General features: G+C 45.0%; 2 protein-coding genes across 2 annotated transcripts; one reads left to right on the top strand and one right to left on the bottom strand.

The window, feature by feature from the left end:
• Positions 1-997: 997 nt before the first annotated feature.
• LOC114775943 (thioredoxin domain-containing protein 12-like) lies at positions 998-2,682 on the bottom strand. Its single transcript, XM_028966630.1, has 7 exons — positions 2,482-2,682; positions 2,201-2,261; positions 2,071-2,123; positions 1,656-1,729; positions 1,513-1,582; positions 1,280-1,363; positions 998-1,202 (listed from the first exon to the last, which is right to left on the bottom strand). The coding sequence occupies exons 1-7, from the start codon at positions 2,561-2,563 to the stop codon at positions 1,126-1,128; spliced, it is 501 nt and encodes a 166-aa protein (XP_028822463.1). The 5' UTR covers positions 2,564-2,682; the 3' UTR covers positions 998-1,125.
• Positions 2,683-7,123: 4,441 nt separating this feature from the next.
• LOC114775944 (ATP-binding cassette sub-family B member 8, mitochondrial-like) lies at positions 7,124-17,360 on the top strand. Its single transcript, XM_028966631.1, is given in 17 exon segments — positions 7,124-7,326; positions 13,007-13,334; positions 13,457-13,612; positions 13,688-13,782; positions 14,412-14,517; positions 14,605-14,649; positions 14,651-14,767; positions 15,197-15,282; positions 15,357-15,454; positions 15,530-15,635; positions 15,712-15,745; positions 15,832-15,968; positions 16,046-16,140; positions 16,216-16,349; positions 16,426-16,573; positions 16,643-16,893; positions 16,970-17,360. Coding segments are annotated over 17 exon segments (2,127 nt in total). The 5' UTR covers positions 7,124-7,219; the 3' UTR covers positions 17,054-17,360.
• The last annotated feature ends 159 nt before the right edge of the window (positions 17,361-17,519 follow it).

The following is a 17,519-nucleotide window of genomic DNA, read 5'->3' as shown; positions in this document are numbered from 1 at the left end:
TTATGTTTTATTTCAACTTTAAACAAGTCAGTCTTTCTGTTACTTCAGTATGAAACAGACATACTCAAATAAGAATCATTTTTGGAATTTGTAGGCCTTTAAAAGGGCGTGATGTCCATGGGTCCTGAGCGCCATGATGGAGGCTCCACCCCCACCCCAGTACATGAGGAGGCCTGAGACAGGAAGGCGTGGCCAGTTTGGAGTGGCGTACTTCTCGTCCTTCCTGTATATCCGGCTCTGTGCCGGTGTTCCCATATAGTCTGTTGGTTGAGGGTTTTTGTGGTGGCGTCTGTAGCTGGTTTAACGGCACATATCACGTCCTGTACTTTGGTTTGGCCTGTGTGTTCCTCTTTGTCCCCGCCCCACCCTAGATGGGAACGTGACAAAGGGCCAGTATGGTTACGTAATGCCAAAATGTTGTATTTAAAAAAAAAAAAAAACTATTAGAAGTTGGACACTTCCCACAAATACCATAAATCCAACACTAAACATTTCATTATGAGGTCAGCCAATAAAAATGTGTTGAATTGGGTAAAACTAAGGCCATCTGGTGGACCAATATAAAAACTGGCAGCCAGTGGTCCACAATGAACTGTTCAAGGCTTTAAAATAAATTCTTGAGAGCAGCAGGGACGCATCACGCACCGTTTGAATCGACACTGAATACTACGCTGAAGCTTTATTCCTCGGCCGTAGCACCGTAGGAGCTCATGTGCCAGATCTAAAGACACCCAATCACATCAATTAAAGTGTAAAATCGGCAAAATATTACAAAAAGATTTTTATTGATTCATGTAAGAATGCAGTCTGTCAGAATCTTGGTACAAAACACCTCAATCATCTTTATTGTTTCTAGTCAAGAGTAACAAAAGTGGCACACATTGCTCCTCAAATACATCTCCACACCATGAAGATAAAAAAGGGCAGATTCTTTAACAGGATTCCTGGTTCCCCTCCATCTCTCCTCTTACTTCATGCGCGTAATAAGAACTCATGGTGAAACTAGTTGGGCAGGACTGAAGAAGCGAACATGAGTGTACATCAGACTGATCCAGCAGGTGACTGTCTGGTCCGGGGCAGAGTTGTGCAGTAGATGGTGATCCATTAGTGAGATCTTCCAGTAGCTCAGAGCTCATCACCAACATGCTTCCTGAAGGCGTCGCCGGTCAGCTTCTCCTGAGCTTCCTTCATACTGCTAACAACTGGGAAGGGAGAAAGGCACGGTCACATGGAGGAAGGTTTCCCCTCAAACCGGAAATACTTTCCCCGCACGCAGTACCTTGATCTGCACTGCTGTAGAAATATTTGTAGTTGGGGTTCCCGTTCTTATTCATAATTTCTGGGTGAACTTTACCACTGGGGTCTACGGTATAAAAGAGAAACATCAGACAACAACAGCGTCTGTAACTTTTCACCCCAATTAAGAGCCTAAATCAGCAGAACAGGGTGATTAGCGGAGGGCAGAGGCCCCCCAAATAAAGATAGAAAACAAGACAGAAGAGGTTCACTCGCCAAGGAAAAGTATCCTGGGAATATAACCACCGTCGGGACTGAACTGTTCATCCTTGGGCTCCTCTTCATCCTGACGTCACAAGAAATTACATTTATACTCGGATTTAAATGAAAAAACAGGCCCGTTTCCAGAAAATACTCACTTCCAGGTTGACCATGATAAAGTTGTGGGCGAGCTCAGAAATCTCCTGCGATTCGGCAAATCTGGGCTTCAGTGCTGGAAGATTTAGTATGATGCATTATTGCAAGACATGAACGGGGGGGGTGTGCATAAAGTAGCCCGACCCGCGGCTGCTCTCTCCCGAAGATGCGTCTCCCATCAGGGAAATGCAGCTCGGAGCCTCGTTCACTGCACACGTCTGCGCTGCTAAATCAATGTTACACTACAACATACGTTTTGTTAAGTTACCGCAACTACTCGCTGCTCAGTGGTCAATTAATATTTATTTAACATTGAAATACAGTAAAATAGGGTGTACGACACATGGTTAATCGTGGTTATCGGCCGGCTAGATGGTACAAATCATGATGAATGACGTGGAAGAATAAAGCAGTCACCTTTGCAGGCTCCACACCAGGTCTTGTGAACGATGACCATGACAGGAAGGCCACTGCACACAGAGGAACGTTTCAGTCTTTCGGACAAACCACCTCCAGAAAAAAAGAAGACGAGTTTATCCACACTGACCTGGCCTCAGCCTCCTTCCTCCCGTCCTCCAGAGGCCTCCACTTGATGTGCTCACCAAAACCTGGATTTGGACATTAATAAAGGTCATATTATGTTTTCGAATAAATTCCATTTTTTATTGCGATATTTTTCAAGCATTCCTGGTTCTGCACCCTTCGGGAGCAACACGAGTTTATTTATCTTCCGAAAGGGCTTTTCTTTTTTCAACACGACCAGTCACATTGAGAAGAACCTATTCCCTGGCTAGGCTAGGCTAGGCGAGGCGAGGCTAGGCTCCTCACCTCGGCCGGCGCCTTCAGCAGCAGCCGCTGCGACGTGCGACAGGAGGACAAACAGGGCGACGTTGAGCAGCGTTGACGGCATCTTGCAGAGACTCGGTCCCGGTCCTCCACCTGCTCACGGAAGCGCCGGTTCGGTACACGGACGTCCGGCCGGACCTGCGTGGTCACGTTTATCATCCGCTGTCCAGAGCAGCCTCTGGGGGCGGAGCTAACGGCAATGGGCGGAGCTTCTTTTCCAGGACAACCCTGATTGGACAGTGCTGTTCATACGTCACAAAGCCACTGCTGACCACACACAAGAGATATTACCCGAAAAGTGAACTCGGATCAGTGTTTAGCTACGAAAATCTTATTTGACTTACAAATTGTGATCATATATATAACATTATGTTGTAATAAACTTTATTTATTCATTAAGTATTTGGAATGTCACGATCATGGTTATTTTATTTAATAAGATTAACATTTGCATTACATTTACTGGTTCACTAGGACTTGAAACATCATTTACAGCATTTACCAGACGCCCTTAACCAGAGCGACGTACAATGAGTAGTTACAGGGACAGTCCCCATGGAGACACTCAGGGTTACATGTCTTGCTCAAGGACATGATGGTAGTAAGTGGGATTTGAACCTGGGTCTTCTGGTTCATAGGCAAGTGTGTTACCCACTAGGCTACTACCACCCAGTTGAATACTATCACCCATGAATTCAATCATTTTATTCTCTGGTGTAACTAGGTGCATAGAATGATGAGACAAAGTAAACCCCTCCAGGCCGGTTTATTTATCTCCAGTCCCATCTCCTGCCTCTCTATCATGGGAAATGAAAGAGAGAAGGAAGTGACGCATATGCTTACATGCTCAGCAAGGACTCATGGCAAATGAAGCCTTAGGGAAAAAAAAAGACCGATTAAACTCAATGTTTGCATGTTGGTGTGCAGAATGGCCGGGCAGACATAAAGGTTTTATTTCAGTTCGAGTCTTCCACTTGCTCGATGGTCTGCTATTAAACATTTGCCATTGGTAATGACATGCTTCGCGGACTCGCAAAATACCAGTTAGAAAATGTATTATGCAGGCAGTTTCTAAGTTTACCACCAAACTCTTGCAGCTCTCTGTTGATTTCTTTGGTGTATTTCTTGTCTGGAACTTTACCTTTTGCATATTTGCTTTCCAGCACGTCAAGTTCAAAATCACGCGAACTTCTACGGTAGACTTCCATAATGCTGGTTCTAAGCAGCTCCTCCAATGTGGTGGAGTCCTCTTCTGTACTCATGAAACAGGTTACTTCAGGGTGCACATGGACATACTCCTTTTCCTTGCAGGCCCTGCTTTCGTCTTCGTTGCTCTTAGTTTTCTCATTCATTTTGTATACCCCATTGCAAACTTTTACATTAATGAATGCACAATCTCTCCCGAAGATCAGTGAGAAATAGAATTTTAACAAATTTAGCAAGAAAGATACGCTCTTCTTGAGTTCTATGCGCTTAATCTATATTTTACTGGGTTTATTCTATTTTAGTTTAAACCCTTTATAGACTATAAATGTATAATCAAATATCATTTTAAAGAACCTTATGTGTTTTGGTTTAAATAATTGATGTTGATAAACAATTTACTTAAGAATTTAAGGCCAATTTCTTTACAAAAAAACCCAAAAGAACACTTACATGGAGCCTCAACTGTCAGGATGCTGCACAGGGGTCACACCTGCGGTGGAGGACGTGGCTGTGGAGAGCAGATCACAGGGGCTCGGGAGGTGCGGGTCTGCAGCGAGAAGCCGTGTGTCTAGGGGTGGCAGAAGGTTCTGTGGAGTAGGAGAAGACAAGGCGGGTGCAGGTCATTCATCTCGTTGGATGGTTGGAGGGCAAGACATTCTTGTGGTCGTGGGCGCCACGGCGGACTGGCAACATTCACGTGGATTATCCTGTAAAGAGTCGTGGGGCAGACGTAACCCTCCAAATCCACCAGGTACTCCACCTGGTTCTGACATCCAGGAGTTTACGGACTGTGTAAGTCAGGGAAACGTCTACCAGGCGAGGGGGTGGATGCAGAGAAGGGGGAGGAGCCAGGGGCGACGTGTGGACCCTCAGGGACTGGGGAACAGAGAACTGGTAGCTAATTAAATAAACACTAGCGATTTTAAAATGGTTGTATTATTGTAGCCAAAAGTGAGTCTCGACAGATGCTTTGTTTCTTTTCGCTTTATTCAAAGTTCTTGAGAACCCATCCAGTCTTTGTTTCTTTACAGCAAGAAAAAGGTTGAACCCATAAAAGGACAATTGTGGTCCTTCACAACTTTTTCTTTTCGTTTCTGTGAATCGCACGCCTTATATAGTGCTGTGAAAAAGAATTATTTTTACTTTTAATCAGCATTTAATGTCATTTCTACATCCTTTTTGTACGAATTTTGTTGTTTCTCCGATCCAATAAAGGTTTAATTAAAAAACAGATGGGCATTCGGGTCCAGAGAGTAAATAAAGATTTATTCATAAAGCACTTTAACACAGGGACAGGACCAACATGGATAAAATTCCCAAATTCTCCCACACTTCCCTCTGCTACGTTCCCTCCACTGGCTCCCAGTAGCTGCACACATCAGATTCAAAATACTGATGCTGGCATACAAAGCCCAACATGGAGTAGCACCATCCTACCTCACAGCTCGTACTGCACCTCAATCTCTGAAGGTACGAGGAAGACACTCATCTAGACTCTTCTCCGTCTCGGCCCCTCGGTGGTGGAATGAAGTTCCCCTCGAGGTCAGAACAGCTCAGTCACTGAGCACCTTCAAACGACAGCTCAAGATCTTCCTCTTTAGAGAATATTTAAATTAACTTGTAACCTTCTTATTGTCTGACTTCCGTATAGAAACTACAACAGTGTGAATAAAAAGATTGTATTCATAGTTGGGGGTCCTAGTGACGCAGAACTGATGATCACTGAAGCACGTTGTAAGTCGCTCTGGATAAGGGCGTCTGCCAAATAACTTAAATGTAAATTTAACTAAACTACTGTGTAGTAGTGGCGTGAGTGTGTGTCTGCTTAAAGTTCTTCAAATTTTCCCTCATATTAAAGAACAAAAGTAATAAATTACTACCTTAAAATTTTATCCTTACAGTTATTTTTCACGTGTTTTCCTTTGCAGGGCTTGTAAGGATGAATGAATCAGCAGATATACCAAATCATAATGCACCAATATATGTAAGATGAGATACAGCAAACAATCTTTTGACAGCACACTGACCTCTGATATAAGACGTGAAATAAAGCGCCATGCCCCACAGAATACTACAGTATGAAGACTGTAAAGCTCTATAGCTCTATATATCTATCTATTTATCTATATATACACACACACTCGTTTATACATATCTATATATACACGGATGTGTGTGTGCGTGTGTGTGTATGTGTGCACATATATATATACACACACATACATACACACACCCGTCTATGTATATATATTAGAGGTGGGCATAGATACATTTTCTTAATCTAGATTAATCTCACTGTAATCTCGGAATTAATCTAGATTAATCTAGAGTAAAGATGAATCTAGAGTAAAGATTAAAATGGCTCATTTGAATTCTGCCAAAGGCATTCAGAAAAAGTGTGCTACCCAAATAATGACTAAAAGTAAGTCTTTGAGAACGGGTTTCTCAAGCCAGGTAGCGCATTAGACCAGGGGCTCATCTCCTGTTTCCAAAATGCATCACAAACTGCTTGAGAAAGCTGTTCTACTATGATAATTGGTGATGAAAATAAATTATGTTCAATAAGATGTACTTGTGTACTTGTACTTGTGTTTACAAGTACAACTTGTGTTTAACAACTGCATCCATGTTACCACGTCACGTTTGATGTGGTAATTTCACAGTTCGAAGACTCGTTGTCGCCCCCTACAGTGCAATTTTGCTAGGTATACATCCGTGCTAAAATATCAAGGTGAAAGTCACCATAGTGTAGCGCTTCTTCTTCTGCGTTGTGGAACTTTTTGTTTTCGTTTCTTGAACCACAAATGATGAGCTGACGCCCAAGAGATTTTCTGTGCAAAGTGTATTCTGTACAAAAAGCAAGGTCGCGTCAGAACATCGCGTCACACATCGCGTCTTTCTGCACCTCTCTCTACAATATACAGTATTAAAAGAACATAAAAAAAAATTCACAAAATAACACACATGCAAAATACACACCTCTCACAGCTCAAGCCATGTGTCCAAGAGATCTGAACCGGGTCTCAAAAACAAAATAAAAGTCTTTAGGAAATAAGAAAATAAGAAACAAGAAAGAAGAAATATACTTATAAATCTAGTGTAACCATTTAACTCCGGCACGATAGCTTGCGTAGTATAGACCCAGCTCCCAACACAACTTTGTGAATAGATTAACGGCGATGTTTTTTTTATCGCCCGATAAGAGTCTCACGTTAACGCAGCACGTTAACGCCGATAACGGCCCACCACTAATATATATATATATATATATATATATACACACACACACACACATACACACACATACACCCGTCTGTGTGTGTGTGTGTGTGTGTGTGTGTGTGTATATATATGTGTGCTGACAGTCAGGCCTAGTGTGTCTACATCTATGACGTCTCGAAGCAGAAGTGCATGCTGGGATACTGTAAACATGGCGGCGCCCTGCAGCTCCTTGAACTTCTAGCGACTCGTTTAGAGAAATGCGCTTTTACTGAAGTTCTCGTTCAAGTTGAAAATGTTGAATCTTTTACGCTGTTATCGGGCCGCGAACCGCCTGCCCGCTCCGCTCCACTCCAGCTGGAACAGAACACGGGACGTCTGGACTCGCAGCCATATAACAAGGTGTATTGTCTTTTTAAATCGTTTAAAGGTTTTATTGTCATTGCACAATCATACTTATATACTTACATACTTAGTAAAATAGTACAACGAGACTGTGGTCCTGCACCCCCCCCCTCCGCACACACACACACAACGAAAATGCTATAATCAAGAATCGAAATTAAAAGGTAGTACAACAATAAAAAATAATAAAAATACACATAATTCAAAACAAAGAGAAAGTGTGTAGGAGTGAGCAATACAAGTTGAATAAAATATTGTAGATTTTATAGTGATTTTATAGTAACAGCAGAGTAGATGCAGTGTGCATGTTGCAGGTTATGTGTGAGTTGAGGGTGGTAGTGTACTGGTGTAAATTGTAGTATAATGTGATGTAGTAACAGCAGAGTAGATGCAGTGTGCATGTTGCAGGTTATGTGTGAGTTGAGTGATGTAGTGTACTGGTGTAAATTGTAGTATAATGTGATGTAGTAACAGCAGAGTAGATGCAGTGTGTATGTTGCAGGTTATGTGTGAGTTGAGGGAGGTAGTGTACTGGTGTAAATTGTAGTATAATGTGATGTAGTAACAGCAGAGTAGATGCAGTGTGTATGTTGCAGGTTATGTGTGAGTTGAGTGATGTAGTGTACTGGTGTAAATTGTAGTATAATGTGATGTGTAACAGCAGAGTAGATGCAGTGTGTATGTTGCAGGTTATGTGTGAGTTGAGGGGAGGTAGTGTACTGGTGTAAATTGTAGTATAATGTGATGTAGTAACAGCAGAGTAATGCAGTGTGTATGTTGGCAGGTTATGTGTGAGTTGAGGGTGGTATTGTACTGGTGTAAATTGTAGTATAATGTGATGTAGTAACAGCAGAGTAGATGCAGTGTGCATGTTGCAGGTTATTGTGAGTTGAGGGTGGTAGTGTACTGGGTGTAAATTGTAGTATAATGTTATGTAGTAACAGCAGAGTAGATGCAGCGTTATGTTGCAGGTTATGTGTGAGTTGAGTGAGGTAGCGTACTGGTGTTAAATTGTAGTATAATGTGATGTAGTAACAGCAGAGTAGATGCAGCGTGTATGTTTGCAGGGTTATGTGTGAGTTGAGGGAGGTAGTGTACTGGTGTAAATTGTAGTATAATGTGATTAGTAACAGCAGAGTAGATGCAGTGTGCATGTTGCAGGTTATGTGTGAGTTGAGTGATGTAGTGTACTGGTGTAAATTGTAGTATAATGTGATGTAGTAACAGCAGAGTAGATGCAGTGTGCATGTTGCAGGTTATGTGTGAGTTGAGTGATGTAGTGTACTGGTGTAAATTGTAGTATAATGTGATGTAGTAACAGCAGAGTAGATGCAGTGTGTATGTTGCAGGTTATGTGTGAGTTGAGGGAGGTAGTGTACTGGTGTAAATTGTAGTATAATGTGATGTAGTAACAGCAGAGTAGATGCAGTGTGTATGTTCAGGTTATTGTGAGTTGAGGGTGGTAGTGTACTGGTGTAAATTGTAGTATAATGTGATGTAGTAACAGCAGAGTAGATGCAGTGTGCATGTTGCAGGTTATGTGTGAGTTGAGGGTGGTAGTGTACTGGTGTAAATTGTAGTATAATGTGATGTAGTAACAGCAGAGTAGATGCAGCGTGTATGTTGCAGGTTATGTGTGAGTTGAGTGAGGTAGCGTACTGGTGTAAATTGTAGTATAATGTGATGTAGTAACAGCAGAGTAGATGCAGCGTGTATGTTGCAGGTTATGTGTGAGTTGAGGGAGGTTGTGTACTGGTGTAAATTGTAGTAACAGCAGAATAGATGCAGTGTGTATGTTGCAGGTTATGTGTGAGTTGAGTGAGGTAGCGTACTGGTGTAAATTGTAGTATAATGTGATGTAGTAACAGCAGAGTAGATGCAGTGTGTATGTTGCAGGTTATGTGTGAGTTGAGGGTGGTAGTGTACTGGTGTAAATTGTAGTATAATGTGATGTAGTAACAGCAGAGTAGATGCAGTGTGCATGTTGCAGGTTATGTGTGAGTTGAGTGATGTAGTGTACTGGTGTAAATTGTAGTATAATGTGATGTAGTAACAGCAGAGTAGATGCAGTGTGTATGTTGCAGGTTATGTGTGAGTTGAGGGAGGTAGCGTACTGGTGTAAATTGTAGTATAATGTGATGTAGTAACAGCAGAGTAGATGCAGCGTGTATGTTGCAGGTTATGTGTGAGTTGAGTGAGGTAGCGTACTGGTGTAAATTGTAGTATAATGTGATGTAGTAACAGCAGAGTAGATGCAGCGTGTATGTTGCAGGTTATGTGTGAGTTGAGGGTGGTAGTGTACTGGTGTAAATTGTAGTATAATGTGATGTAGTAACAGCAGAGTAGATGCAGTGTGCATGTTGCAGGTTATGTGTGAGTTGAGGGTGGTAGTGTACTGGTGTAAATTGTAGTATAATGTGATGTAGTAACAGCAGAGTAGATGCAGTGTGCATGTTGCAGGTTATGTGTGAGTTGAGGGTGGTAGTGTACTGGTGTAAATTGTAGTATAATGTGATGTAGTAACAGCAGAGTAGATGCAGCGTGTATGTTGCAGGTTATGTGTGAGTTGAGGGAGGTAGTGTACTGGTGTAAATTGTAGTAACAGCAGAGTAGGTGCAGCGTGTATGTTGCAGGTTATGTGTGAGTTGAGGGAGGTAGTGTACTGGTGTAAATTGTAGTATAATGTGATGTAGTAACAGCAGAGTAGATGCAGTGTGCATGTTGCAGGTTATGTGTGAGTTGAGGGAGGTAGTGTACTGGTGTAAATTGTAGTAACAGCAGAGTAGATGCAGTGTGTATGTTGCAGGTTATGTGTGAGTTGAGTGAGGTAGCGTACTGGTGTAAATTGTAGTAACAGCAGAGTAGATGCAGTGTGTATGTTGCAGGTTATGTGTGAGTTGAGGGAGGTAGCGTACTGGTGTAAATTGTAGTATAATGTGATGTAGTAACAGCAGAGTAGATGCAGCGTGTATGTTGCAGGTTATGTGTGAGTTGAGGGAGGTAGTGTACTGGTGTAAATTGTAGTAACAGCAGAGTAGATGCAGTGTGTATGTTGCAGGTTATGTGTGAGTTGAGGGAGGTAGTGTACTGGTGTAAATTGTAGTATAATGTGATGTAGTAACAGCAGAGTAGATGCAGTGTGCATGTTGCAGGTTATGTGTGAGTTGAGGGAGGTAGTGTACTGGTGTAAATTGTAGTAACAGCAGAGTAGATGCAGTGTGTATGTTGCAGGTTATGTGTGAGTTGAGTGAGGTAGTGTACTGGTGTAAATTGTAGTAACAGCAGAGTAGATGCAGTGTGTATGTTGCAGGTTATGTGTGAGTTGAGGGAGGTAGCGTACTGGTGTAAATTGTAGTATAATGTGATGTAGTAACAGCAGAGTAGATGCAGCGTGTATGTTGCAGGTTATGTGTGAGTTGAGGGAGGTAGTGTACTGGTGTAAATTGTAGTAACAGCAGAGTAGATGCAGTGTGTATGTTGCAGGTTACGTGTGAGTTGAGGGAGGTAGTGTACTGGTGTAAATTGTAGTAACAGCAGAGTAGATGCAGTGTGTATGTTGCAGGTTATGTGTGAGTTGAGGGAGGTAGTGTACTGGTGTAAATTGTAGTATAATGTGATGTAGTAACAGCAGAGTAGATGCAGTGTGTATGTTGCAGGTTATGTGTGAGTTGAGTGAGGTAGCGTACTGGTGTAAATTGTAGTAACAGCAGAGTAGATGCAGTGTGTATGTTGCAGGTTATGTGTGAGTTGAGGGAGGTAGCGTACTGGTGTAAATTGTAGTAACAGCAGAGTAGATGCAGTGTGTATGTTGCAGGTTACGTGTGAGTTGAGGGAGGTAGTGTACTGGTGTAAATTGTAGTAACAGCAGAGTAGATGCAGCGTGTATGTTGCAGGTTATGTGTGAGTTGAGGGAGGTAGTGTACTGGTGTAAATTGTAGTAACAGCAGAGTAGATGCAGTGTGTATGTTGCAGGTTATGTGTGAGTTGAGGGAGGTAGCGTACTGGTGTAAATTGTAGTATAATGTGATGTAGTAACAGCAGAGTAGATGCAGCGTGTATGTTGCAGGTTATGTGTGAGTTGAGGGAGGTAGCGTACTGGTGTAAATTGTAGTATAATGTGATGTAGTAACAGCAGAGTAGATGCAGCGTGTATGTTGCAGGTTATGTGTGAGTTGAGGGAGGTAGTGTACTGGGTGTAAATTGTAGTATAATGTGATGTAGTAACAGCAAGTAGATGCAGCGTGTATGTTGGCAGGTTATGTGTGAGTTGATGGAGGTAGTGTACTGTGTAAATTGTAGTAACAGCAGAGTAGATGGCAGTGTGTATGTTGCAGGGTTATGTGTGAGTTGAGTGATGTAGTGTACTGGTTGTAAATTGTAGTATAATGTGATGTAGTAACAGCAGAGTAGATGCCGCGGTGTATGTTTGGCAGGTTAATGTGTGAGTTGAGGGAGGTAGTGTACTGGTGTAAATTGTAGTAAAAGCAGAGTAGATGCAGTGTGTATGTTGCAGGTTATGTGTGAGTTGAGGGAGGTAGTGTACTGGTGTACAATTGTAGTCTAATGTGATGTAGTAACGCAGAGTAGATGCAGGTGTTATGTTGCAGGTTATGTGTGAGTTGAGTGGAGGTAGCGTACTGGTGTAAATTGTAGTATATGTGATGTAGTAAACAGCAGAGTAGATGCAGCGTGTATGTTGCAGGTTATGTGTGAGTTGAGGGAGGTAGTGTACTGGTGTAAATTGTAGTAACAGCAGAGTAGATGCAGTGTGTATGTTGCAGGTTATGTGTGAGTTGAGGGAGGTAGTGTACTGGTGTAAATTGTAGTATAATGTGATGTAGTAACAGCAGAGTAGATGCAGTGTGCATGGTGCAGGTTATGTGTGAGTTGAGGGTGGTAGTGTACTGGTGTAAATTGTAGTATAATGTGATGTAGTAACAGCAGAGTAGATGCAGTGTGCATGGTGCAGGTTATGTGTGAGTTGAGGGTGGTAGTGTACTGGTGTAAATTGTAGTATAATGTGATGTAGTAACAGCAGAGTAGATGCCGTGTGTATGTTGCAGGTTATGTGTGAGTTGAGGGAGGTAGTGTACTGGTGTAAATTGTAGTATAATGTGATGTAGTAACAGCAGAGTAGATGCAGTGTGCATGGTGCAGGTTATGTGTGAGTTGAGGGTGGTAGTGTACTGGTGTAAATTGTAGTATAATGTGATGTAATAACAGCAGAGTAGATGCAGTGTGCATGGTGCAGGTTATGTGTGAGTTGAGGGAGGTAGCGTACTGGTGTAAATTGTAGTAACAGCAGAGTAGATGCCGTGTGTATGTTGCAGGTTATGTGTGAGTTGAGGGTGGTAGTGTACTGGTGTAAATTGTAGTATAATGTGATGTAGTAACATGCAGGTTATGTGTTTGAGTGATATTTCCTGGTTGTAAAACAGTTATTCGTTTTATTTGTTGAATTGATGAGGACACCGTCCCACCGTCCTCTTCAGTCCATCATATGTGTGTGAGAGGCAGGATGTGACGTGGTGATGGAGAGCTGGTCAGCGTTCTTTACTGCCTTCAGTTCTCCTCGTTTCCCCCTCAGTCCTTGGGTTGCCATGTCCTGGCCTGGACTGTAAGAACGGGATGTTCTGCAGGTCCAGGGCTTTCTTTGAAATTGTTTTCGGTCTTCCAGGGGTTCCCAGTATTCCTGGCAATGTCCCGGTCACAGTGGATCGTCCACTAACATCTTGGGTCGTCTGTGGGTCCAAGTCCGGAAAGCTGCGGCTCCTCTGGTCCTCCGAGGCGGAAGGACACCCAGGGCGTCCCTGAAGTTCCTCGTGGGGCCGGCAGCGCTCACTGTCACCGTCCGCCTGTGCAGCAGTGTGGCGCGTTGTTCCGCTGACCCGAATAACAACGTTCTCGCTGAGGTTCAGGTTGGAGACGGGGGTCCGGAGTTCAGCTGGGGGCTGCTGTGGGAGTTCGTCCGGCCTCAGCTCTTCGCTCTCATTGGAGCCGTCATTGTAAGTCTGGTTAACAAATACTGGACGATGAGATCAGGTGTTTCCAAAATGCTCAGAACATGGTTTAGAATGTCAGAATCCACACGAAGGAAGCGTGAACGATCCGTTTCTTTCCCCCTCAGCTAGCGTTCGGAGCGGCGATCCTGAACATTCAGATCCCGCTGATGCTGGGCAGCCTGGTGAACGTGGTGGCCCGCCACATGAGAGATCACGCTGGGAACTACGTCAGAGACATCCAAGGGCCGGCGTTCAGACTCCTCGGCCTCTACGCCCTTCAGGTAGTTCAGGTCGAAGGCACCCGAGCGGCGACCGGGACATTTGGTGAAATGAACTTACGACTCTCTGGTCCCCAGGGCCTGCTGACCAGCGGCTACATCGTCCTCCTCTCCAAAGTGGGGGAACGTGTGGCGGCAGACATGAGGAAGGCCCTCTTCACGTCCCTGCTCAGGTTTCTGTTCTGTCCCGGTCCCCTGGTATATTCATAGGGACACTGAGAAATACGAAAGACCCCTCAGACCGCTAGACGTTACAAGCCCAGAGTGGACGGTGTCTGCCGAGCGTGCTACGGGGTTTAAAACCGCGGTGTCCATTGGGTCAGTTGTGTTTTTGAAATCAGGTCTGTCTTCTAGAAATACATGAAGAAAAGTCTTGTCCAAAACAAGTCCTGCACCCCTAAGCAGCCTAGTGGGGTAACACACTCGCCTGTGAACCAGAAGACCCGGGTTCAAATCCCACTTACTACCATCGTGTCCCTGAGCAGGACACTTAACCCTGAGTGTCTCCAGGGGGGGACTGTCCCTGTAACTACTGATTGTGAGTCGCTCTGGATAAGGGCGTCTGGTAAATGCTGTAAATGTAAATGTTTTAAACATGAATTTGTCCATAAGTGAGGAGTCTTGTACATCCCCATCACGAATGGGTTGTGGTTTTGCTTGGAAGGTTTACAATAAAACCGAGAGAGAGACCTTGAACTCTTGAGCCATAACTACGGCGTTTCCAACAGGAATTATTCTGAAAAGTAGTAGTAGCAGCAGACCTGTTTTCTGATTGCATTTGTTCTTTTTCCTGATGTTCCAGGCAGGACGTGGCCTTCTTTGACGCCACTAAGACGGGACAGCTGGTGAACCGCTTGACCTCGGATATTCAGGAGTTCAAGTCCGCTTTTAAGCTGGTTATCTCTCAGGTGCGGGGAGGAAAGATGAAGCTCGTCCCAGGACGTTCCTCGGAAGAACCGGGAATGAACGGCGCGTGTTCCTCTCTCTTCCTGCAGGGCCTGCGCAGCGTCACTCAGACGGTGGGCTGCTTCGTGTCCCTCTACCCTGATCTCCCCCAAGCTGACGGGCTTGACTGTGGTGGTCCTGCCCTGTCTGGTGGGGGCGGGGGCCGTCATCGGCTCTTTCCTGCGCAGATTGTCCCGCAGAGCCCAGGAGCAGGTACCCACAGAGCACTGCTCTGAGCCCGACCCTCTCGTGCCCCAGACAACATCAAGACAATGCTGTACAATTACAGCCTCCGCTTTCATCATATCCAGAAAGTTTTTCAGCTGTTTTACTGCACCAGGAAAGGAAAAGAAGAGCTGAACAATTTTTTTTTGTGATTGTCACTTGTGATACACAGCAGCACAGCACACGGTGCACACAGTGAAATTTGTCCTCTGCATTTAACCCATCACCCTGAGTGAGCAGTGGAGCAGTGTGTGTGGACGGTGCTTTGCTCAGTGGCACCTTGGCGGATCGGGATTCGAACCGGCAACCTTCTGATTACGGAGCCGCTCCCTTAACCGCTAGGCCACCACTGCATGGTCCTGCTCCTTTGATACTAGTTGGCACCAGAGGTGAAATGTGCGTGTGGTGTCTTCACAGGTTTCCAAAGCAACAGCCGTGGCCGATGAAGCTCTGGGGAACGTCCGTACGGTGCGGGCTTTCGCCATGGAGGAGCGCGAGCTGCAGTAGGTTCTTCTCGGCTGGCCGGCCGGCCGCACACGTGCACTTCTGTAAGCCCGGCGTCCTGTGCGCTTTACAGGCTGTACGCTGGCGAGGTGGAAAAGTCGTGCCGAATGAACGAGGCCTTAGGCTCTGGAATCGCGGTTTTCCAAGGCCTGTCCAACGTCACCCTGAACTGTGAGCTTTTTTTTTTCTGTCTGGCCGTCAGACTGGTTTGACTAAATGGTTGAAGATTTCATCTTTTGCACGCAGGCATCGTTCTGGGCACCATTTTTGCCGGCGGGTCTCTAATGGCTGGTGATGAGATGTCTGCTGGAGATCTGATGTCTTTTCTTGTCGCTTCCCAAACAGTCCAGAGGCAAGTTAACTTCAAAGATCAAATCTAAAAAAAAAGAAAAGTGTGTTAAGTTTTATTTGCGTTTTATTCTCTGCAGGTCTTTAGCCAGCATTTCCATACTGTTCGGACAGGTAGGTCTAATTTCCTACACCACTGCTGTCATGTGTGGTGAGATGTCTCGGGCTTGATTTGTCAAAATGACATGCCGATGGAGCAGATGGTGAGGGGCGTCAGTGCCGGGGCGCGTGTCTTCGAGTACATGACAGTGGAGCCCACCATTCCCCTCACCGGGGGCGGCCGCATCCCCACCAACTCCATCATCGGCAGGGTGGACTTCATGAACATCAACTTCAGGCAGGTGGAGCGAACGTCTTCAACCGGTTTTGTATAAATTACATTTATACAGTAAAGTTTCATTTTTTTATTTTCAGCTATCCAACAAGACCCGGACACCAGATCTTGAAGAACTTCACGCTGACTCTACCTCCTTGTAAAACCGTTGCAATAGTTGGAGAGTCAGGAGGAGGTATTCCTGTTTTTCATCTTCACTCATCAAAGGGACAATTAAGCCTCATGATCAGAACATCTCCCGTCATCCCAGGTAAATCCACAGTGGCTGCTCTGCTGGAGCGGTTCTATGACCCCGGAAGTGGCGTGGTCATGCTGGACGGTCTGGACATCCGGACGCTGGATCCCTCGTGGCTCAGAGGCAAAGTGATCGGCTTCATAAACCAGGTCCGGAAAATATATCCGACCTAACGATGGATTCATTGTTTCCTGGTGACTCTTGACATTTTTTCTTTGGTTGCAGGAGCCAGTGCTGTTTGGCACGTCCGTGATGGAGAACATCCGCTTTGGGAAACCTGAAGCCTCTGATGCCGAAGTCATAGCAGCAGCCAAGCAGGCCAACGCTCACCGTTTCATCACCAGCTTCCCCGACGGGTACAACACCTTGGTTGGTGAGTGACTTCTGCGGTGAGTGGAAGCCTGACGTAGCGAACCTGGCTGATCGTGATTGGCTGCTTCAGGTGAGCGCGGGGTCACGCTCTCTGGCGGTCAGAAGCAGCGAATCGCCATTGCCCGGGCGCTCATCAAGAACCCAAGCATCCTGGTCCTGGACGAGGCCACCAGCGCCCTGGACGCCGAGTCTGAGCGGGTGGTGCAGGAGGCCCTGGACCGGGCCACCACGGGCCGCACGGTTCTCATCATCGCCCACCGCCTCAGCACCATCCAGGGGGCCAACCTGATCTGCGTCATGAGTAACGGTCGCATTGTGGAGGTGAGGGCGTCGGCCATTTGTTCAGGACCCTTTTTGAGTTTTCTCAACTTGGAGTGAAAGGTCATTTCCTGTCTAGGCGGGGACACACCTGGAGCTGCTGGGAAAGGGGGGGCTGTACGCCGAGTTAATCCGCAGGCAGAGATCCGAGGGTCCACAGTGACCGCGCCTGAGGCTGGAGTGGCACTGCCATGTGCAGGTTGCTGGGCCAACTGGTCGGCACAGGCCGTGAGAAACGAGTATTTATTAACAGATGTATACATTTCAGAGAGCGTCGTTTACGCCGATCGCTTTTACATATCAGGGTAAAAACTGTGAATATATAGTATCTTGTCCAGAATGCTGATTGCAGTGTACGTTTAGTCATGGATGTGGGTTGTTAAAACGCTAATTTTACCGTCATGTAATAATTACTTTTTGTACAATGTTTGTTTCTTGCATTAGGCATTATAAAACCACATTTGAATGCATGTTGACTGGACTGTTTTTTTTTTATTTGTTCATTATGACCATGTGAGCCGGGACATTGAAGCATCCATCTGATTGGACGGTTGAATTTTTGCTGCATGTTGATTGGCCGGTTCTGCTCAGACGTCTGCCCATGCTGACTACTGATTGGTCAGCCCCCT

Source organism: Denticeps clupeoides, unplaced genomic scaffold (genome assembly GCF_900700375.1).
Source record: "Denticeps clupeoides unplaced genomic scaffold, fDenClu1.1, whole genome shotgun sequence".
Classification (NCBI taxonomy): Eukaryota; Metazoa; Chordata; class Actinopteri; order Clupeiformes; family Denticipitidae; genus Denticeps; species Denticeps clupeoides.
The sequence above is the reverse complement of the archived record's forward strand: the minus strand, read 5'-3'. Positions and strand labels throughout refer to the sequence as shown.